This window comes from Ciona intestinalis, chromosome 12 (genome assembly GCF_000224145.3).
Source record: "Ciona intestinalis chromosome 12, KH, whole genome shotgun sequence".
In the NCBI taxonomy this organism is placed as follows: Eukaryota; Metazoa; Chordata; class Ascidiacea; order Phlebobranchia; family Cionidae; genus Ciona; species Ciona intestinalis.
This window is the reverse complement of record NC_020177.2, coordinates 193,050-212,321: the sequence shown is the minus strand read 5'-3', so window position 1 is coordinate 212,321 and position 19,272 is coordinate 193,050. Positions and strand designations below refer to the sequence as shown.

Sequence of the window (19,272 nt, the reverse complement as noted above, 5' to 3'; positions counted from 1 at the left end):
TTACAATCGATTGGGACTTGTGTTAAAGCAAAGATATATAAACAAAATATTCTGGGTCAAAGCTATAGTATACGTTTTGTTCAACTTTCCTAGTCTTAAATACGGTATATGTTTAGGTATCTATGGTTATGGTATGTGTAAATGGCAATAATCACAAAAATCCAAGAAGTTTTTTAGATAATTCTGTTCAAATGGGAAATGTCACCTTTAATTTACCGTCCACTGCCTCGCTTTATAAACAAGCGAAAAAACTGTCCCCTGTCAAATTTACCAATAAAAGTTTTGATTTTTTTTCTAACTTACATTTAAATTCTGCTGTTTGATTTTACGTAAATAGCAGACAGATGGTGTAAAGCATTACGATTTGTATATACCACATCTGTTATCCGATTTGTGGTCTACTCAACGACTCTATTTCAGCTTTAATAATAATCTGTCCCTACAATTCTGCTACTACTACCAACTAGTAGGCTGGCTATATAACTACTCACGTAGTACAAGCTGTACAAGGTTTTCTGTATTTACAGCTTGACACACATAATGCTAAAAGTAATTCAAAAACATTTAAAACGGGGGCATTCCATACAAAAGAATCCGTTTAGAAATGAGGTTTCAGTTCAGATAGAATATTAACATGAAAACAATCCGGTTGGCAAATTAACATGAAGCCAGTCGGTTCAAGCACCATCACAACTTAAGAACCTTACGGAAATTGAAACACAATAATCTTGTCACATTACAAAATGTAAAGCAACTATGGAAACTCTTAAGAAGTGAAATAACAAAACGACAAATGGATCCAAAATATTCCTGAAATGCAAGAATAAAAACACCCATATATTATTTCAGTTGCAATGGGGCATACAGATCTGCACTTGCATAAAGGCATGCAAACAAAAAGCAACTTCATTTTAAACAGGCTGAGAATTGACAGCATGGATATTAGAATGTGTAGCAATGCAGGCAACGCAGGTGAGATTCTCACTTCAACAACATCAGTTACTGGAACCCAGTGCTGCACTTTATTGTCTCAGTGTTGCCAGATGATTTTTTCAGCAATATTTGAGACTTTTTACACGTTGGTTTAAACTCTCCTTTAAAGTTAATGTCCGGATGAACCATCTTCTCCAGACTGATCAACTGTAGAGAAAAACATGGGATTGTATGAATGGCACTTTTTCATATTCGCGTGGCGAGGCAACTTATATTTAATAGAGGTTTATTTTACACCATATGTGGTGGCTTCATATACTTTATATCTGGTTTTGTGTTACTAATTTTACAGGGGTTGTTTTTTCTACAAAAACAACTCTTTATTATTGACCAGTGGCATTGCAGAAATTGCGGCCAAGCGTCTTACCCAAGAAACACTGCACACACATATAAACAAAAGGCAGACAGTCTACTGCTGCGTTCAACACGGGTCATTTCGGTAGATAATTTACATAACTTAAAACTCACTGTCAGTCTTCGCTTTTTTGTGAGTTGTAATAGGAGTTGTCTCAGCAGGTCTTTTCATCATAAATTGTGGGTTTCCTAGAAATTATATAATAATGCTGTAAATATTCTTAAACAAGAATAATGTAATATATATTTGGGCCATGACATAGTTGTTATAATTAATAAAGTATATCTTTTTTACAGAAAAAAACAAAATTCTTTGTTATGTTATCAGCTGTAGGTCAAATTTGAATTGACAGAATGTTTATCCTCGTGTGGCAGGGCAACTTTACAAGTTATACCTTAGGATATGAGTATCTTATTTCATGCACATCAGGTCCACGTTTATGTGGTTTTTATTTGTAATTGTGTGATATTTCTCTTTTTGTTTTGCTCACAATTGTTTCAAATATTAGTAACCACTGATATTGACGCAACTAAATTAACTAACACACATGCCCACAATGGTAGCAGCATCAAGCCTCAAACAGATTTCTTGGTAAATAAACAAGCTTTTTAAATCCCAAACTGGCAAAATTGCACTCAAATAAAAAAATTGTATCCAAAATCACGAATAAAAGGCTACATAAGATAAAAAAATTGTTACCCCTAAAAAATGTTTCCAAAAAATGATGAAAAATTAGTGGCGATAATTTCTATTCTACCTGGGACCATAAATGGAACCCCTCCCGATGCAACAACTGTGTTTGGTGAAGCCACGATAGTTCCAATGTTAAGTGGAACTCCTTGTGTTTGGCTCCCGGTTACCATCACTACTTGTTGTTGAAACTGCTGTGGCGTTAGCTGGCTTAAAGATTGGTTTGGTTGGGTTGGTGGCTGCATTACTATGGACAATTGTTTAGGAACTTCCATGCCTGAAAAGTTATGAAGTTTTAAATAAGTTTTCCGACAGATAATATTACAGATTTTAACATACATATTTTGTTTTGGTATATAATACATTTAAATAAAAAAGTGGGAACTTATAATTAACAAGAATAGATCCTGATAAATTTTCCCCAAATATTATGGCTGGTAGTTTAAGCAACAGAATTTGAAATGTCATTAAAATCAACACTTTCGCATGAAATTAGAAAATATGGAATTATATTAAATATCCAAACCTGGTGCATGAAATTGCGTTGCGTCGTTATGATATATAATCCCACTCTGGTAGTCTTTCTCAATCGCTACTTTAGCATTTACATGAGATCCTGTATAAGTATATACATGCGTTAGGAACGAAACAAACTGATTTATTCTTGCATGGTGAGGGATAGTCTTATAAGGTTCTGTTTCATACACCTCATGCTCGTTTCATACACCTTATGCTTACAAGTTACCATGTATGTAACTTTGTGGGTGATTGTTTTATCATTAAGTGCCTTGGCCAAGGACACATACGCCCACAACACTGGCAGTATACAGTCCGATAAAGTTAAGTGTTGTAGTGATACTTGGGTGCTTTCTGCTTAACATCTCAGAAGTTGCATCAGCTAATTGACAATTTTTAGAATAAAATAGTTACATACCAAACCATTTGGCATTTTTGCCAAAAAGCCACCGTGAATTTCAAGGTCCATGTTGGTTAGTTTTTACCTTGAGTTTGAACTGGCCACACCATCTTAGCAGTAGGTTGAGTGATAGCTGTTGTATGATGTTGTAAGATCTCACTGTTTGTTGTTGACGACATACTTATGGCTGTTCCATTGGAAGGGGAACCTGGCGCAGACTGGGCATACCTGGTAATTTTTTTGTTAAAATATAAATTAAGAAAATAGTTTTTGACAAAGTATAAAATATATATATATTGTTAGTATCAACAAAATTGTAACACAATGTTTTTGTTTGGATTATAATTTATAGCTCTATTAGTTAGAGCCAGACTATAACGGCATCTTTTTTCAATAATTAATGGAACTTAGTACTAGTTACTGCGTTTTACATCGAATAAATTTTAATTTTTTAAAGCATAAATGAAAAAGTACTTTTGACCCAAGAAACCCCCCGGCAACCACATTAGTGTTGTGTGTTGTGGATAATTAGATTCACCTGTTTGGCAAATGAAGGAAATGGATCTTAGAATTATTCTCGACGGGATGCAGACACCCGTTGTCGCTTTCCTGTGATGATGTAACATGCGTGGGGGGGGATGCTGTGTTCGGGTGTTCGGGGGAAACTGGAGCAGATCTGGACATGAATGGGTGATTGACAGTGAGCATAAGGTATATTGTAAACATAGTTGCAAAGGTATTATTTTTCCAGTGCGGAATTTGATTGTTTTCCTAACTTTAACGCAAATTTTGCTTACATGGTATATTTTTAGTACATTTATAATAGGTTTATACCCTGCACCGACACAGTGGAACTAACAGTCATAAGGTTAAAAAACACATTCACAAAAACACCCTATAAGATTGCCTTTTGGTACATTAACATAATCATGTTGTTTTAAAGTTACTCGAACCTTGTAACAGTTGATATTGTGGAAGTCAACGGTGCACAGAAACACGGCACCGATCGCTGCCTTCTTTTTCTCCAAGCCTGCTCGACGAGTTTACGTTCGGACGCCGGATCAACTTTCCAAAACGAACCTTTCCCCGATTCTTCTTGCGAACGAGGAACTTTAACAAAGTAACGATTCAGCGACAAATTATGTCGGATAGAGTTCTGTGGGATAAAGAAAATTTAGTTGTTTAAACATGAATGTCAAGCCTAACCTGAATTGCTCAACAAAAGTTTTTTGAACCTAAAAAGATAAAATTGGAACTACAGGAGTTAGATTGTTGTTTTATTTCATCCCAAGCAGTTCCTTATACAAATGTAACACACAAGTTGTGTTGCCCGAAGTTTTATGCTCACTTTGGACAAAAAAAAAGTTTTTCTATGAGTCTAGGCACGACAGAAGCATTTTCTGCAATAAAATAAAATCACCTGCCACCCTTTATCAGCAGTTCGATAGTATGGATAGTTCTTCGTTATATGAGCATAGATACCACTTAGAGTCAACTGGCGGTGTGGAGCAGATGATATCGCCTGGAAGTTACAAAAAGTGTTAGCAACTTGATCCAACCAAATGGTCACTTATAGGTTGTCCAAACTGCCAGCTATACAGAAAAAACAAAACAAATCCCCAAAAAACATTCACTCACAAAGTTACAAACTTGGTAACTCGTAAGCAGGCACGAGGTGTATGAACATCCGTGTTATAACGACTGTCGTTGCCCCGCCATACTTTACATTCATTCATACTGAAGTTATCAATCCGAAATCATGTTGCCTGACCCCTAAATTTATTCTATTTCTGTAAATTAGAGAAATAAACACACCATGTAAATATTTTCAATAAAAATAAACCAAAACAGCACGCCATAAAACATTATTATGTCACACATTCATTCAAAAAGGAGAAAAATCATTTTTATATACTGCCTATAGAGTCTTCTCGCTGAAAATCTTAATGTTGAACAAAGTTAACAATTTATAAATATGAGGAGACTTACTTGTATGATAAGTTGTGCGTATGAATAAGGGGGCTTGGAATCGACTGGGTCTTGTTGGGGTGTTTTGTCTGATGGGATGTCACCTACCTGGTATTTAAATATCATGAAGTATTATATATGTATACAGAGAAAAATATTTTGTAAAAACAAAACAAGATTCAATAAAGACAAAAACAGAAGAAAAAAGTTTAGTAAGAGGAAAAAAACAAGAATATGTTCTGGCTGTTACAAACACAGCCATATACATATATCATTTATAACCAACTTTCATTTCCACTAAGAACTTTAGTAAGCAGTTGTCCTGCCTACCCTGCAACCCCAGGTTTGGTATTCTCGGCTACCGACTAAAGTTAGCCTATTAGTAACCATGTAATGTTAGTCGTTCGAATAAATCTCCTTGCATTCTTAATCGGAGAAGTTGGTCGGTCAAAATCAGCGGCGACTAGTTTAGTCGGTAGCCAAGAATGCCACCCCAGGTTTGCTGCCACAACAGTTTATATATTACCACTCACAGAAGCAGCAATTGCCGTTGCAGCTGCGTTCAGATTTTCTGTCACGTTATTGTTTTGGTTCCTCATGTGCGATGGGCGTGGACTGGATGGGCACGAGTTTACAGCGCTGGAAAATATAAAGGTTATTAACCAACTGCAACAACTGTATATCCCCTAGCCACCCATGTTTGGCAACTATGGTGAAATGGTCCATACTACTACTAGAATGTACATGCCAATGTACAACATGTGCCAACCACTGGTTACATAAGTTGCAAAGAACCAAGATAAGAATACAACCCCCAAAGTAATCTCAAGACATTTGCCGAACACCAGATGTGTAAGTACTAAGTAGGTATAAATGAAACCCATTGTGTTTATAAACAAATAGTTCAACTTAATTGAAAACAAGGTTTTTAGATTAAAGCCCAATAAATTTTTTCAAAAAGTATAATAAAACACAGAACATGAATGTCACGCGTAAAGCATAAACTTAATGTATAACCAGTTATAATAGGGCAAGACTTAGGTAATGGCAAGGACTGTGTTGCAGACGGATCCACACCAATCACATGAACGACATCATAAGCATCATGGGTGTTGTGGTAATGGAAGAAATGTGGTTTAAATCCCATGGATTTGACAAGAATTTTGTGCAGATAGAATAAAAAGTTTAACTCCTACAAAAATAATTAAGCAATTCTTGATTTTGTTGGTGGTGGTGTAAAGATTTAAAGGAAGAACAGAAAAGTATAATCGCTACAAAAATAATCCGGTTTAAACCTGATTGTTCCAGTTGGCGAAGGTGGAGCGCTGAGGAATCCTCTCACATCTCGTGGCAGAACGTATTTGAAATGTTGGTTAGGGTTAATATTTGGAGGGGTTTCTTTACCAAGGTTTCCAGGAACATAAATTGGAGATTTCTTGATGGGGAGTTCGGGAACTTTTTTATCACTTGCGCTTGCGATGTCTTGTGGGGGGGTGTCCTGCGATGGTACGATGAATTCAGTTTAAATGTGGGGTTAAATATTTAGGTTTAAATAAGAAACTTAGTTTAAAGTGTTTGACTTAGAAATTTAACATAAATAACATAACACATTTTATTTATTTCTTCTAAAATGGTAATTAAGATTAAATTAAATAAAAACAATAAAGAGAAGGAAATTAGCAGAAAAATATCAGTCGTTAATCACACTACAAAATAAAAGTTCAAAATAAAAATGCTGCTGTTGAACCTGCAAAACAAAGCCACATGAAGGCTGATCTATGAGTCACTACAAGTTGTTGTGCTCACAAACATACTCAGTAAATTGAAACTATCACTAACTAACCATTAACTGCACAAGTGTCCGCATGTGTTGTTAAAATTTAAATACAGAACATTTTAAAGTATGTTTGCAGAAATAATTTAACACAGTCAAAGTGTTGAAAAAATAACTTTAAATTTCCAAAAAAACATAAGTATCAACCTGACGTAGGGCTGTTATTAGAAAGATATCAATATGGCAATATAAACTATAAATAAACAATTGCATGAATACAGTTGTGGACAATACATTGTGTTCAATTACTATTGACACACAACCCTATCATGTGTATGCCTAAATACCAACCAAACATGTTACGTACCTTGTTACTCTGTGTGCTACCATTACGATTTGTATCAGGGGGGAAAGGACTGAATGCAAGCTGTATACTTGTGCTTGGGAATCGGATAATACATCTGGTAAAAGAAGCATTATGTATGACACATATATATTGTATAAAAAAAAATTAATTAATCCTATAGTATAAAATTCTGTTACTTCTGCTACCAGGCATAGCATAAACAATATATTATCCACCGTATAACACCAGTAAATATATTTAAATAAATACAGTTGGGTTATTCAAAATAAAAAATAATTTATTTTAATATATTAGAACAGAATCACATGTACAAACACATTATTACTGTGAATAGATAAGTCGTTATAGAAAAAAACATAATATATCAAGATATTAAATTCATTGTTTTTGTTATTGTTATGATTTATATAAATATTCCCACATGTAAAAACATATAAATATCAGAGCTAAATTTATTGGAATAATATTGGGTGCCGAGTGTTTAAAATATTGGATGTTAAACGCCTTTAGTTTAGCGATGACGGTTTTATTATTTTGAAACCAGAGTTTCGCAATCTCAACTTTTGCGAAAACACGAGGCCTTCTTCATTGCGTTTGTTTACGTGTGTACCACGTGAGCCGTCTCCGCCAATCGGAGCGACCAGACACGTTACGCTTGAGCGAGCAAACTACGCCCGCACACATCAACAAACGGAGTCCAACTTACGCGTTGTCTAATGGAAAAGGTTCGGCATTCAAACGCTGAAACTGACCGTCAACAAACACGCCATTTTTCCCAATGCACTGTAGAAAGAACCTATTGCGTGTGTATGTAATTTGAAGATGTTTTCGAGAAACATAGGATGATAAACCGATGTTAACATCGACTTTGCCGTGACTACTGTTTCGACCAATGACTACTTTATCTTTGCATATCCAATACTCGAAGTCTGTCCCTGATATCTTGCCAATTGCCTTTGTATTTGCACTTTCACTTTCTGTTGTCCCACTTGCGACCACATTGAGCTCTGGTTTTATTGCCATTATTACTTCAGAACCGTTAGTAACGGGAGATGTTGTCATACTTTACCCGACTAGACAGCCACGTTGTTCTGGCGACCTTCCGAATAAAAACAAGCGATCTCTTGCGCCACCATGCGCGATTTGTTTAATAACCCCCGTTTATTTTAAATTGTTCTTATTTTGAAATTTTATCAACAAACAAAACCGCTCACAGACAGAACAAACGTAAGAATAAAACATAACAAACCAACTTACATTTACGTAAACTAAATATATTGTAATACATGAAAATATGACCGTTTCTGCGAACTGAACTGTCGTAAACCTTTGTCTGAAAAAACAAGAGGATAATAACTGTGAACCTGAATTGGCATGTAAATCATAGTTGTAATAGTCAGGGTGTAACTCCGACGAAGATACAGTTTTTGTCGCAATACATTGGTGGTAACTGTTGTGTGATGTTCATAACTATAATAATGCACTCCACTTGATAAATGAGTACGTTGCGTAAGAAGTTACATACATTCAGCATACATATTGGCGACGACATGACTCATAAACAACAGCCAGGTATAAATAAATGAATGAATGTAAAAACTTATTTACATTAGCATAGTGGGGCGACACAAACAACAAGCAACAACCAGCAAAAAGCCAAATGAGTTACACAGATGATAAAGTGGGTTTGAAAAACATGTATTCAGGTCAAACTCGACCAAACAATAACATTCCTCGTGCATTCTCCCCCGCTCACCGATATCGCTACACATCGTTTGGAAGTATTTATGATTTTGCCCCTATGAAGTTACTGCCCCGCATGTCAAAGTCGATGAACTTTGAACAGCTTATATGATCAACTCCGAAGAAGGATTTGCCTCTTTTTCCTTCACCGCTGTAATCTGAGAAGTAAATTGGACGTTTAAGTTCCAAATACCAACCTTTATTATTGCATGTTGGATATAAAGATAGTCTTCCAATTGCTAAAAACTTTTAAAAAATCTCGCATTACCCCACGTCCCGTCTTGCCCCGCTTTAATATATATACTGTACTCGGTGAGAGAATTGAGTAATGTATTTATTATACGAGTTAACTTATATATATTCCAATATTCCATTTGAATTAGGTGTCTTATACAGAGTCGTATAAACACCGAGTAGTCCAACTGCCGTCTATGTGTGTCCAAAATAGAGCAAAAGTGGTGATTTTGACAATGGGTTTAAACGAACTTGTTAAGTTTTGTTTGTGTTTTCCTATTGTGGGAAGGTGTAAAACAGCTTCTATTTACCTTACCAAACATTTTTTAGAAAAAATGTATAAATTTAGCCGCATTAAATGACTAAAATGTCGCAAATCAACCGCTTCTAATTCTAATTTTTGACTTTTTTTGACACAGAAAACAAATAACACATGTTTTTTACATTTTTCAACCTTTAAATTTGTTTTTAGGCCCAAGTTGTTCTGTAATTTACCGAAAAACATACATTTTCCCTATACCTACTGTGTTATTTTGGAACCAAATTGCCATTCAATTTGTGTTTTACGTAACAATGGGTTGGACTACTCGACATTTCTATGGCTCTGGTCTTATACATTCTATTTGAACAAGCATGCACGTATAAATTTAAATGACTTTAATAAGCCACACCTATTGCTGTATTATATATATCGTCAAATACGAATCAACAATAAAGATATACTCAGAACTATAGTCATTATGAATACAGTATTAACCGAGTCGTCCTGATAATCGAGCCAAAATAAGGTGAGCCAAAATAAGGGGTCGATACCAAAAGGACAATTGAAATTATATTCTACAAAACACAGGTTAGCGTTTCTACAAACAAGAGAGCATAGCTCTAATAAACAAGCACGTAATATAATTGACATAATTTAAATTTGAATAACCCTTTTACTGCCACGGTTGACAAAGTTCGATAAAAGTAACTAATGTAACGGTCTCTGAATGTTATTTGTGGCATGTATAGAAATATCAAAATTACCTTTTTACTGGCAGTATATTTATTCAGTAAATTACAAATCGAATACAGATTGCTACTTAAACCAAACCAGTGCAACAACAAAAACAACAATTCGATCATAAATAGATCAATATGACAACTACGTTACCAACAACTCAAAGCAGAACCACTCACGAGCGACACCTCGCGAATATAAACGCCATATATATTTTATCTGCAATCTGAAGCACAATAACAAATCACTTTAAATGTATATCTTATAAATTCATACAAAGGAAAAAAGCGCTGATTTTATCGACGGTTTTGTTCTTGTACTATAAACGTTAAATGGTAAATGGGTTATGTTGGTGCAGCTACAATCAAAATGTTTATTAAAATATTTAAAACAGTTGCCATTCATAAAAATAAACCTGGTAAACGTTGCATATTTGGTAATTATTTACAAACATATGGTGTATCAAATAAGACACCATAGTTATAATGCTGTTGCCCTGGCATGCAGGGATAAATAATGACATTGATTCATTTTAAAAAGTTAAAATGTAAATTGTACATTAAATGAGTAAAACAAAGAGAAAGTCAGACATTAAATGAGTAAAAGTCAGTACATGAAATAAGTAAAACAAAGAGAAAGGCGCTACAGAAAACATGGAATGTTTAGTTATAAAGTTGTGGGTATCAAAAGTACGAGCTGCATGATTTGTGTTTTAAATAATAAGTCAAGATTTTAATTATACAACATCTCAAGTGCTTTGAAGTAATGAGGAATTTTATTTTATTTTTTTACAAACCTAAATTTATAAATTTGAAAGTTTAAAGTATTTCTGCAATGTGAACAGTGGCTCATGTTGTTTACAAAACTATTGATAGAATATTTATCAAAACAAATCATGAAATACACAAACAGTTTTGTTGAAGATTTTCATTGTTTACAAAGCTACAACTGATGCATGAGATCTTGGTGTCTTCATGTTGGTTTCAATCTTCCATTCATTGATTGTTGCATCATAAGCCTCAATTGATTTTGATGCATCACCTTCACCAAAACTAACACAAGATAATTAATATTATTAGATGGGTAGGGCTGGTGTTATTCAACTACTTTAATTAAACCACATTCATTCAAACATTACTAATCACTTGGTTTATACAAGCTAGCAATAGAATATCTTCCAATACACTGGTGAGAAATTTGTATTTTGAACCAGATTAATGTTATTAATAAAATCAATGACAGTAAATATGCAAAAAATCAGAACTTTTCTTTCAAAATGCATCAGAGCAATATATGCTGGTTTTCTTATTTGTATAAGATTACATGATGATAAACAAACAGGTATTATACAAATAAAATAAAACAATTGTCAGAACAACATTGTGTAGTTGAATAAGAAATGTATCACAGACTGTTATCGGACCATGGACTGATGTTGGGGCATAATAAGAGGCTAGGCTGTGGGGGTAGTGGCCTATCATGGACCCCGCAGGGGCAGACGAATTAGGGGGCCACTATATACCCGATAGAAAACAGGTGTTTGCATTTGTATGCACAAATATGTTAAAATAATAAATTGTTCTTGGGTATATGATAAAATCCTTTAAATGGTGACGTCAGAATTTCAAGTGTGATGTAATAATATTTATATTATTATAATACAACTGTCCGATTATTACGCCATAGGCCACCAGAATATACACATACGACATAATGTATTATGGTGAATGAACATGTTTTCATTCAAAAGTTAATTTTTTACATTGATGCACTTTTTTCAAAATAAATATGGGTCAGCAGATAAAGTAATAAAGAAGTGGGCCCACATACAAGCCTTGCGGAGGGCCTTCTATATCTTAAAACGCCACTGGTGGGGGGTCGTATAAAATGGGATGCACATGCTGTATTAACTGCTGATAAACAAGTTACTGTTGAAATGATAATAAAACATTTATCAACCAGGTAGTAAGATAAGGTAAACAATGAACAAAAGGTAGAGGCATGACATCTAATCCCCTAATGCACCACCGCTTATAGTAAACCGATTTTATTTTGGAGTGAATCCATGCATATATAACAGCAAAAGACAAATTAAAATACACAGTACGGATAATATAATAACAATTATTTTACAATATATTTAAAGCTCTGCAAGACAAGTTTTTTTGCTATTTTTTGAACAACTTAATAATCTTTAGAACCACTTACCCTCCAATGACGTATATCTTCCCATTCACAACACAAGCACAAGAACCATCTCGTTCGTGGTTCAAGCTGCTAACTTTGGTCCAAGTGTTGGTTCGTATGTTATACCGCTCTACGCTATTTAATCCATTACCACCTAAATAAACATTGTATAAACGTATAGAGTGATGATTATAAACAAACAGCATTGTAATATAATAATAGAATATCATAAGTGTCAAATGTTATTTGGTTGTATAAATTTATTTGGGTAGAATTATATGATTAGTTTGTTGCAGTTTAAGTTGGGTGACTTGCAGTGTGCGGTCGATTTTAAAAATGTAAAACAAATTCCTCACAATCAAGTCATTTTTGTTAGATTTATTAATCTACAATGTGTTTTACACTTTTTGTAGTGTTGTTTTACATATGTGATTTAATCATTACTTTTTAATTATAGTGTAACAAATAACGTTAAATAAAATATACTGTAAGAAAAATAATCCAAACTAAACCTAACATGATTTCTTGCAGCTGTCAAGCAACACCTCAACTTAAATGCCATGACCTAACAATTACTTCCTTATCCACAATCCAGAAATTAATATTTAAATTATAACCTCTGTTTCAAAGGTTTAGATTGTCAGTATTTAACTCCTCTTATAATTCTTCATTTCTGAACCTTTTCCTTTCTGCCCTTATTAATAATATTCACATACTATATTTGTCTTATTTCTTTCAATTCTTTTTTTTTATTACACATATCTACCTTACATTTTGCTGTATCTCAGGTTTTGGTTGCTGTGTGAACACTGTGCTTCTGACCACTATATACTAATACTTTTAAATTGAAGTGTTGCATGGTTTTTGTCGAATATTCTACATTTTTATTTTTTTATATTTACTCAAAAATTTGTTGTAACTGTTGAGATAGAACTACCACTTGGCAAGCCGATGGCACAGATGTGTGTTGTTATTTATTTATTTTTTTCTTTACAAAAAATATGATTAAATAGTGCCGGTGTCGCATAAAAATCGTTCCCTAAAAAAATCGTTCTCATTTTACAAACTGTGCATGCGCATGAAGTGGTGGTCACGTGATTAGCATTTTCCACAACATCGATGAAATATTTATTCCACTTGCGATGAAATATTTATTCCGCTTGCACACTTCATTTCATATGTGCAAAATGTTGTCAGGAATACCTATATTTATGTTTTTCGTTGTTAACGTATTGAGTGTCATGGTATTCTCGCACTGGTAGATGTGCCAAACCAATAAACAAACTATTGAATAAACTCTTAACAAATGGAAAAGAAAAATGAAATGATGATTAATTAACACATGGGACTATACAGAGAAGACAGAAAACTTTTTCCGCTAGGTGTCGGTAATTATTTAAATTAAAAAATAAAAAAAACGAACAAAACAGCACTACAAAGTGTTAATAAGTGTAAAACAAATTAATTAAATAATAATAATACCTTTATAAATATATAAAACACTAGTAAACACATCTTTCCCAAATTAGGTAGGTTATATACGCTCTTTCGTTCTGTTAACTATCGTCGGCTCTGTGGTGTAACGGTTTGCGTGCGGTCGAATACTCTATTTGTTTCATTTTTATCGGGTTCGAGTCCCGCACAGTGGAATACTTTTTTTTTATTTTTTTTTGCAGTTTTTTTGTTTGATTAGCACGAGTTTGGGGTTAGGAGTTAGGGGTTTATATCTTATGTGTATAAACCGTGAAGCTAACTGCTCCCTATAGAATAGAGAAACGAATTTGTCATCGCCTCCTAGTTGAAAAAATGTTCCGTCTTCTCTGTATAGCTCTATGTTTAATTAACAGTTAATGCAGTTGTAGTGGTTGAGTGTGCTCCGAGCACAGATATTTAATATATATAAATATTATCCAAATTTCACTATATGCATAAAAGATGCGTGTCGTGTAAAGTTCATGCAAAGTTGCCAGCTGGCGCAACACGGACGGGACTTAATTGTTGCCCTTCCCACACATAACAATGGCAGTCGCACACAAACGCATTAATGAGGAAACCGCATCATTAGGACAGTACCGAGAGACTTTGCTCTGTGACGATACGACCAAGGTGATCCTAGAATACAGATATTCTAGCGGCTATTTTCGATACCTTCTACTGGTACCACTAACCTAAAATTTGGACACTGTACTAACTAGACCCCAGCGGTACCGATTCTAAAATGAAAAATTAAAATTCGAAAAAATATTAATTATGAGTATTAATATTCGTCATAAAATTATATTTATAGATTTTTCTCCCCGATCCAGCTTCGAATATGTTATAGCGCTACGTAATACCTAAAAAATGAAACATCATTTTCTTCAAAAAAGTGCGGGGATGGGTTCAGAATACAAACCAAGTATGGTCATAACTTGAATCATATAAATATTAAATTTTCGATTTTTTTCGCGAAAATATAACTTACGCATACATCTATGTAGGTCACTAGCATGTTATCCCCATCGAAAAAATAATTAATTTAATTTTTTTTTTTAAATTTGATTATTAATATTCGTCATAAAAATATATTTATGGAATTTTCTCCCGATCCAGCTTTGAATATGTTATAGCGCCACGAAATACCTAAAAAAATTTTAGGTAAGCGTGTTTTAACATGTTGTTTTGTCGCTATATCATGTCTTTTCATTTAAAATATTTCTCAATCTTCGCTAACGTAATCGAAGAGACAAATAAAAAGTTATTATTATGTTATTATGCCCACTAAGCCATCCAATCATATTATGTTTTTACCCTGAATTAAATTTCATAACATTTTTATTGTTTTTGCAAATATGTTTTAATCACTTTTCTTTAATGGAAACATGACTAATATGGTTATGAAATAACATATATTAGGAATGAAAAATGAAACAACTATATACCAAATAAATAACTTTAATATTGTGGTCTATGTTATAACAATATAATATTGCTATCAATTCTGAAAAATCATTTATTTTAACAAAATATTAAAAATTAATCCGTAATTATAGTTTATATATAAAATAAACAACAAACCAATGGCGTAAATCTCATCATTGTAAACAACACCACATAGTCCATTTCTTTCCTCATTCATTGGTTTTAGTGATTCCCATTTCCCTTCTCGTGGATCAAAACTTTCCATTGAAGAAATGTTTGTTGAATTCCTCAAAAGACTACCAGCACCAAGAATTATTTCACCAAGACCACCCAATATTGCATAAAAGAAACCAACAGTATCTCCACCACCGAATGCAAACAAGCGACCTGTTGATAACACAGCCCTGGAGACACACCGGCAATTTCTGACGATCATTTAATACCGGCGGTAATTAAATGCTGACGGTAGCTCTAGTAATAAGTTTCAAATTTTAAGTAAGCTACTATCATGTCCACCAAACGTGTACAAGCGACCTGTACATGAATTATGTTTGAAATCATTAAATATTTGATCACAATCAAACTAAAGATTAACAATATTTCTACTTTTTATTGAACGATGTAAAGTGTTTCTAATGAATTTTATAGAATAAGGATAAATTATATTAAATAAACCAGTTTGATCTAATACATAGTGAGACAATGGTTCACAGTGAACAGTGTCAAGGAGGATCGACTAATTGTATATTGGAATATATATGCGTTATCGAAATACATGTAAAGTGTTTAATCATTATAACAGATTGCATGAAACTTAAAAGAGTTTACATATTAATAAAAAAAACATTGAAAATCATGATGGGTCTATTTAACCCTAAAGTAACAACCAGAGTAAAATATTTAAATATAATAACAAGCATGTTCAGTTTCAGAGGAAGCAAACTTTATTGTTATACCAAGTGTGGAAGATTTTCTGTGTATGGATAATTTAATTTTGTTGATATAACAAAAGTAAACAAATCAAATTGTTTGATGGGTTATTGTGATCTGTGTCATTTTAAGTCGATTCCTTTCACATAAGATTGAGAATCATTGTGCACATGCTGTTCATATTCAGCCCACTTTATCATTACATTTATATTTATTATACCAACCATTATAAGAAACAAGAGCATGTTGAAATCGTTTAGTTTTCATTGAAGGAATGATTGTCCATGTATTCACCACTGGATTGTATAATTCAACTGATGAGAATATATTACTACCACCATCATGCCATCCTCCTGCTACACACATTTGACCTGGAATGAAACTTTTTTCTAAATTTAAAAATAATTAGTTGTAACACCATAGTATTCATTACCAGTGAAATACATAAAAATAGTGTGTTTGGTAATGAATATAAACTTAGAGGTTCAGACTTAAGCCAGTAAATAAATTAGCCCACCCCAATATACTGTTAACAATAGCAGGTTTTAATATCCGGCTCTGTGGCAAAGTGGTGAGCGCGCCTGCCTGTAACCATTAGGTAATGGATTCAAGGCTCGTGGCTGCTACCATTGCCGCCATATGTGTCCTTGGGCAAGACACTTAACCCTTTGGGGACGAGATATAATTTAACAAATTTTCATTTTTGACCGACTGTCACATATTGCTCTGTAGCGACACAGGTGTTTGTGCTGGTCGAAAAAATGACCAATTAGACTTTTGTTCTTTGGAAAATTTGCTACACGACTGTATTTTGATTTTTTTGATGATGTCATCAAATTTTGAATGACGTCATCAGAAATCTTGTATTTATGTGTAATCTGGGTTTTTAGGTAAAAAATACATAAGGAATCTAGTGCAAAGTTGATTCCTGGTTTGTTTACTACCAAACCAAAATGATTGTTTGACTTGGTGACGTCAAAGGATCAATCGTCACTTATAACCCGATGGCATTTTTTATCTTAACAAAACTCACCAAAAACAATTTATTAAGAATGAAAAAGTAGAAACAACATGTAGAAGCAAAATAAAGTTAGATATTACACACAAAAACATAATTTATGTAAAAATTGCTTCATAATACCTAAAAAAACTTGTAAAACAGATGACATAGCCTTTTTCACGCAAAACTACATTTAAAAGCTTAAACGGGGAAGCCCTACATAGAGATCAAATATAATCTTCTTTGATTTGACAGAATGACGTTAAAACCTTGATTTCTTGGCAGAAAATGGACCTTCTCAAAAAATACTTTACGGTTTTCAAATCAAGTTTGGTAAAAAGTTTTAAATGCTATGATCGTTTTCTGGCCACGCGAGGATAAAGTAAGTTACATTCATTCATTAATAATAAATCCAAACATTTTTTCTGAAACAATAATCCACCAATATATTGTTAAACATAATAAGGAACCAACCATTCAACACAGCAGATGCTGCAAGATATCGTTGTTTCTTCATAGATTCCACCTCGTTCCAACCACCATCAACTTGGTTTAAATCCAAACGTTCGACAGACTTGGATCTATGACCACCAGCCGTATAAACATGGTTGTTTATCTTCACACTGGTTGAAGCATACCTTTCATACAAGGTTGACTGTGGATAAAATTCAATATTTTAAGATTTGTTTTATTAATTGAGTAAACATAACAAAGGTTTAAGTATTTTTACTATTTATCACAGAATTCATAAATAAATTATTCTATTAAACACCAGGTTGGCAAGGTGACATATTGATAAGAAGTTAATATTTGAATAAAAAATCTAAAAACTTAAACTTTTATGCTACAATGTTGAATAACCGATGGTATTTTGACAAAACGGTAATTTATAAATAAATGGTTTCTGTGAGTTTCTAGAAACCTAGGATTCCTAGTAAGATAGCATGTGGAAGACCAATACAAATATTTGGAACAGTTGAAACTTGGCCGAAAATATCTAGAATTTGCTTAGAAAAAAATGCAAACAAGTATTTCGTTACACTTTTATGCTATGTGGTAATAATGTTGATTGTTTCATATTGTTAAAGTTCAAATCAGCCCTGTTCTAATGTTTCTATTCATTGTTATAAAGTTGTATGTCCTTCTTTCTATGTTCTATGTTTGGCTCAACCAGTGTGTGTTTTATATTATTTGAATTGTGGTTGAAAATATACGTTACTTGAATTGTGTATGGTTGCTGTTAACATCAAAGTATTGAGCTAGTAGAGAACGACTTATTTAGTCACTACTGTCAACACATATTTGGATCAAATAATAAATTATGTAATATACGAATAAACCAACCTCCAATGGTTTAAAACTTTTCCTGTTGATGTCATAAATTTTAACAAGTTTCTGTGTATTCCAACCACCCACAATCATGCATGCAGCTTCTATTGTGAAGTAAAATAAACATTATGCAGCAACTGAAGTAATTAAACTTGGATTATTTTGTTCAATATTAACTCCATGATGAACATGTTGTTTATTGTTTCATTGTAACATCACACAACATAAACATAGAATTAATGATACTTTATAATCAGGATTCATGCAAGTTATAAGGTTGTATGAGTAGACAGATTATTTAAGCAGGAAATCATATTTAGAATAAATGAGCTACACGTTTACATGTTGCGTTGATAAATTTAATATTATTATTCATACCTGGAAGATCTCTGGCATTAAGTTGTTGACCAGACACTTCTGAAAATAACAATAAACCTCATGTTTAGTAGTATATGTCTGTGATATAAATGTTGTTTGAAAATATATAAATATATATTTGCTACTGTCTATATTCAGCCCACTTTATCATACCTTTAATGTTTATTATACCAACCATAATAAGAAGCAAGGTCAAGTTGTTCAGATTCCAATGTATCAATGTCAGTCACTTCACCCCTTAACGTGGTGGTAGTGGTTTCCAAAACTTTCAAAAATAACAATAACATTTTCATGTTTAATGTTTCTGCATTATCATATTTACCTGAACCATCCGTGGTAGGTAACTCATGGGTGAGGGCTTCCATATCTATAAAAAATCTTTCATTACCATGTTCCACAGCTCAGCATTATTATACGTACCTAAACCTTCCGTGGCAGGTAACTCATCTATTTGTTGGGTGATGGTTTCCAAAACTATTAATAACAAAAAAATGTCTTTAAAAGTTT

At 33.3% G+C, this 19,272-nt stretch overlaps 2 protein-coding genes across 9 annotated transcripts in view; both read right to left on the bottom strand.

Annotated features, from left to right (window-relative positions):
• Positions 1–497: 497 nt before the first annotated feature.
• Positions 498–8,163, bottom strand: foxk (transcription factor protein). Its single transcript, NM_001078247.1, is given in 13 exon segments — positions 498–1,140; positions 1,462–1,536; positions 2,106–2,315; positions 2,565–2,654; positions 3,040–3,182; positions 3,493–3,630; positions 3,908–4,110; positions 4,375–4,476; positions 4,944–5,030; positions 5,456–5,561; positions 6,218–6,420; positions 7,064–7,157; positions 7,770–8,163. Coding segments are annotated over 13 exon segments (1,845 nt in total). The 5' UTR covers positions 8,126–8,163; the 3' UTR covers positions 498–1,102.
• Positions 8,164–10,062: 1,899 nt separating this feature from the next.
• The window catches only part of LOC101241905 (influenza virus NS1A-binding protein homolog A-like), a 23,777-nt gene continuing 14,567 nt past the window's right edge, over positions 10,063–19,272 (bottom strand). For 4 of the 8 annotated variants that reach the window (XM_026837187.1, XM_026837188.1, XM_026837190.1 and 1 more), the window contains 10 exons: positions 19,186–19,239; positions 19,088–19,132; positions 18,941–19,030; positions 18,766–18,804; positions 18,403–18,491; positions 17,533–17,713; positions 16,283–16,429; positions 15,285–15,515; positions 12,249–12,381; positions 10,063–11,092 (listed from right to left, as the gene is read on the bottom strand). In XM_026837187.1, the coding sequence (XP_026692988.1) occupies positions 10,975–11,092; positions 12,249–12,381; positions 15,285–15,515; positions 16,283–16,429; positions 17,533–17,713; positions 18,403–18,491; positions 18,766–18,804; positions 18,941–19,030; positions 19,088–19,132; positions 19,186–19,239 (1,127 nt within the window). In that variant the 3' untranslated portion in view covers positions 10,063–10,974. The remainder of the gene's footprint in view (positions 11,093–12,248; positions 12,382–15,284; positions 15,516–16,282; positions 16,430–17,532; positions 17,714–18,402; positions 18,492–18,765; positions 18,805–18,940; positions 19,031–19,087; positions 19,133–19,185; positions 19,240–19,272) is intronic. The other 4 variants (XM_026837189.1, XM_026837191.1, XM_026837192.1 and 1 more) reach the window with 3 other exon arrangements.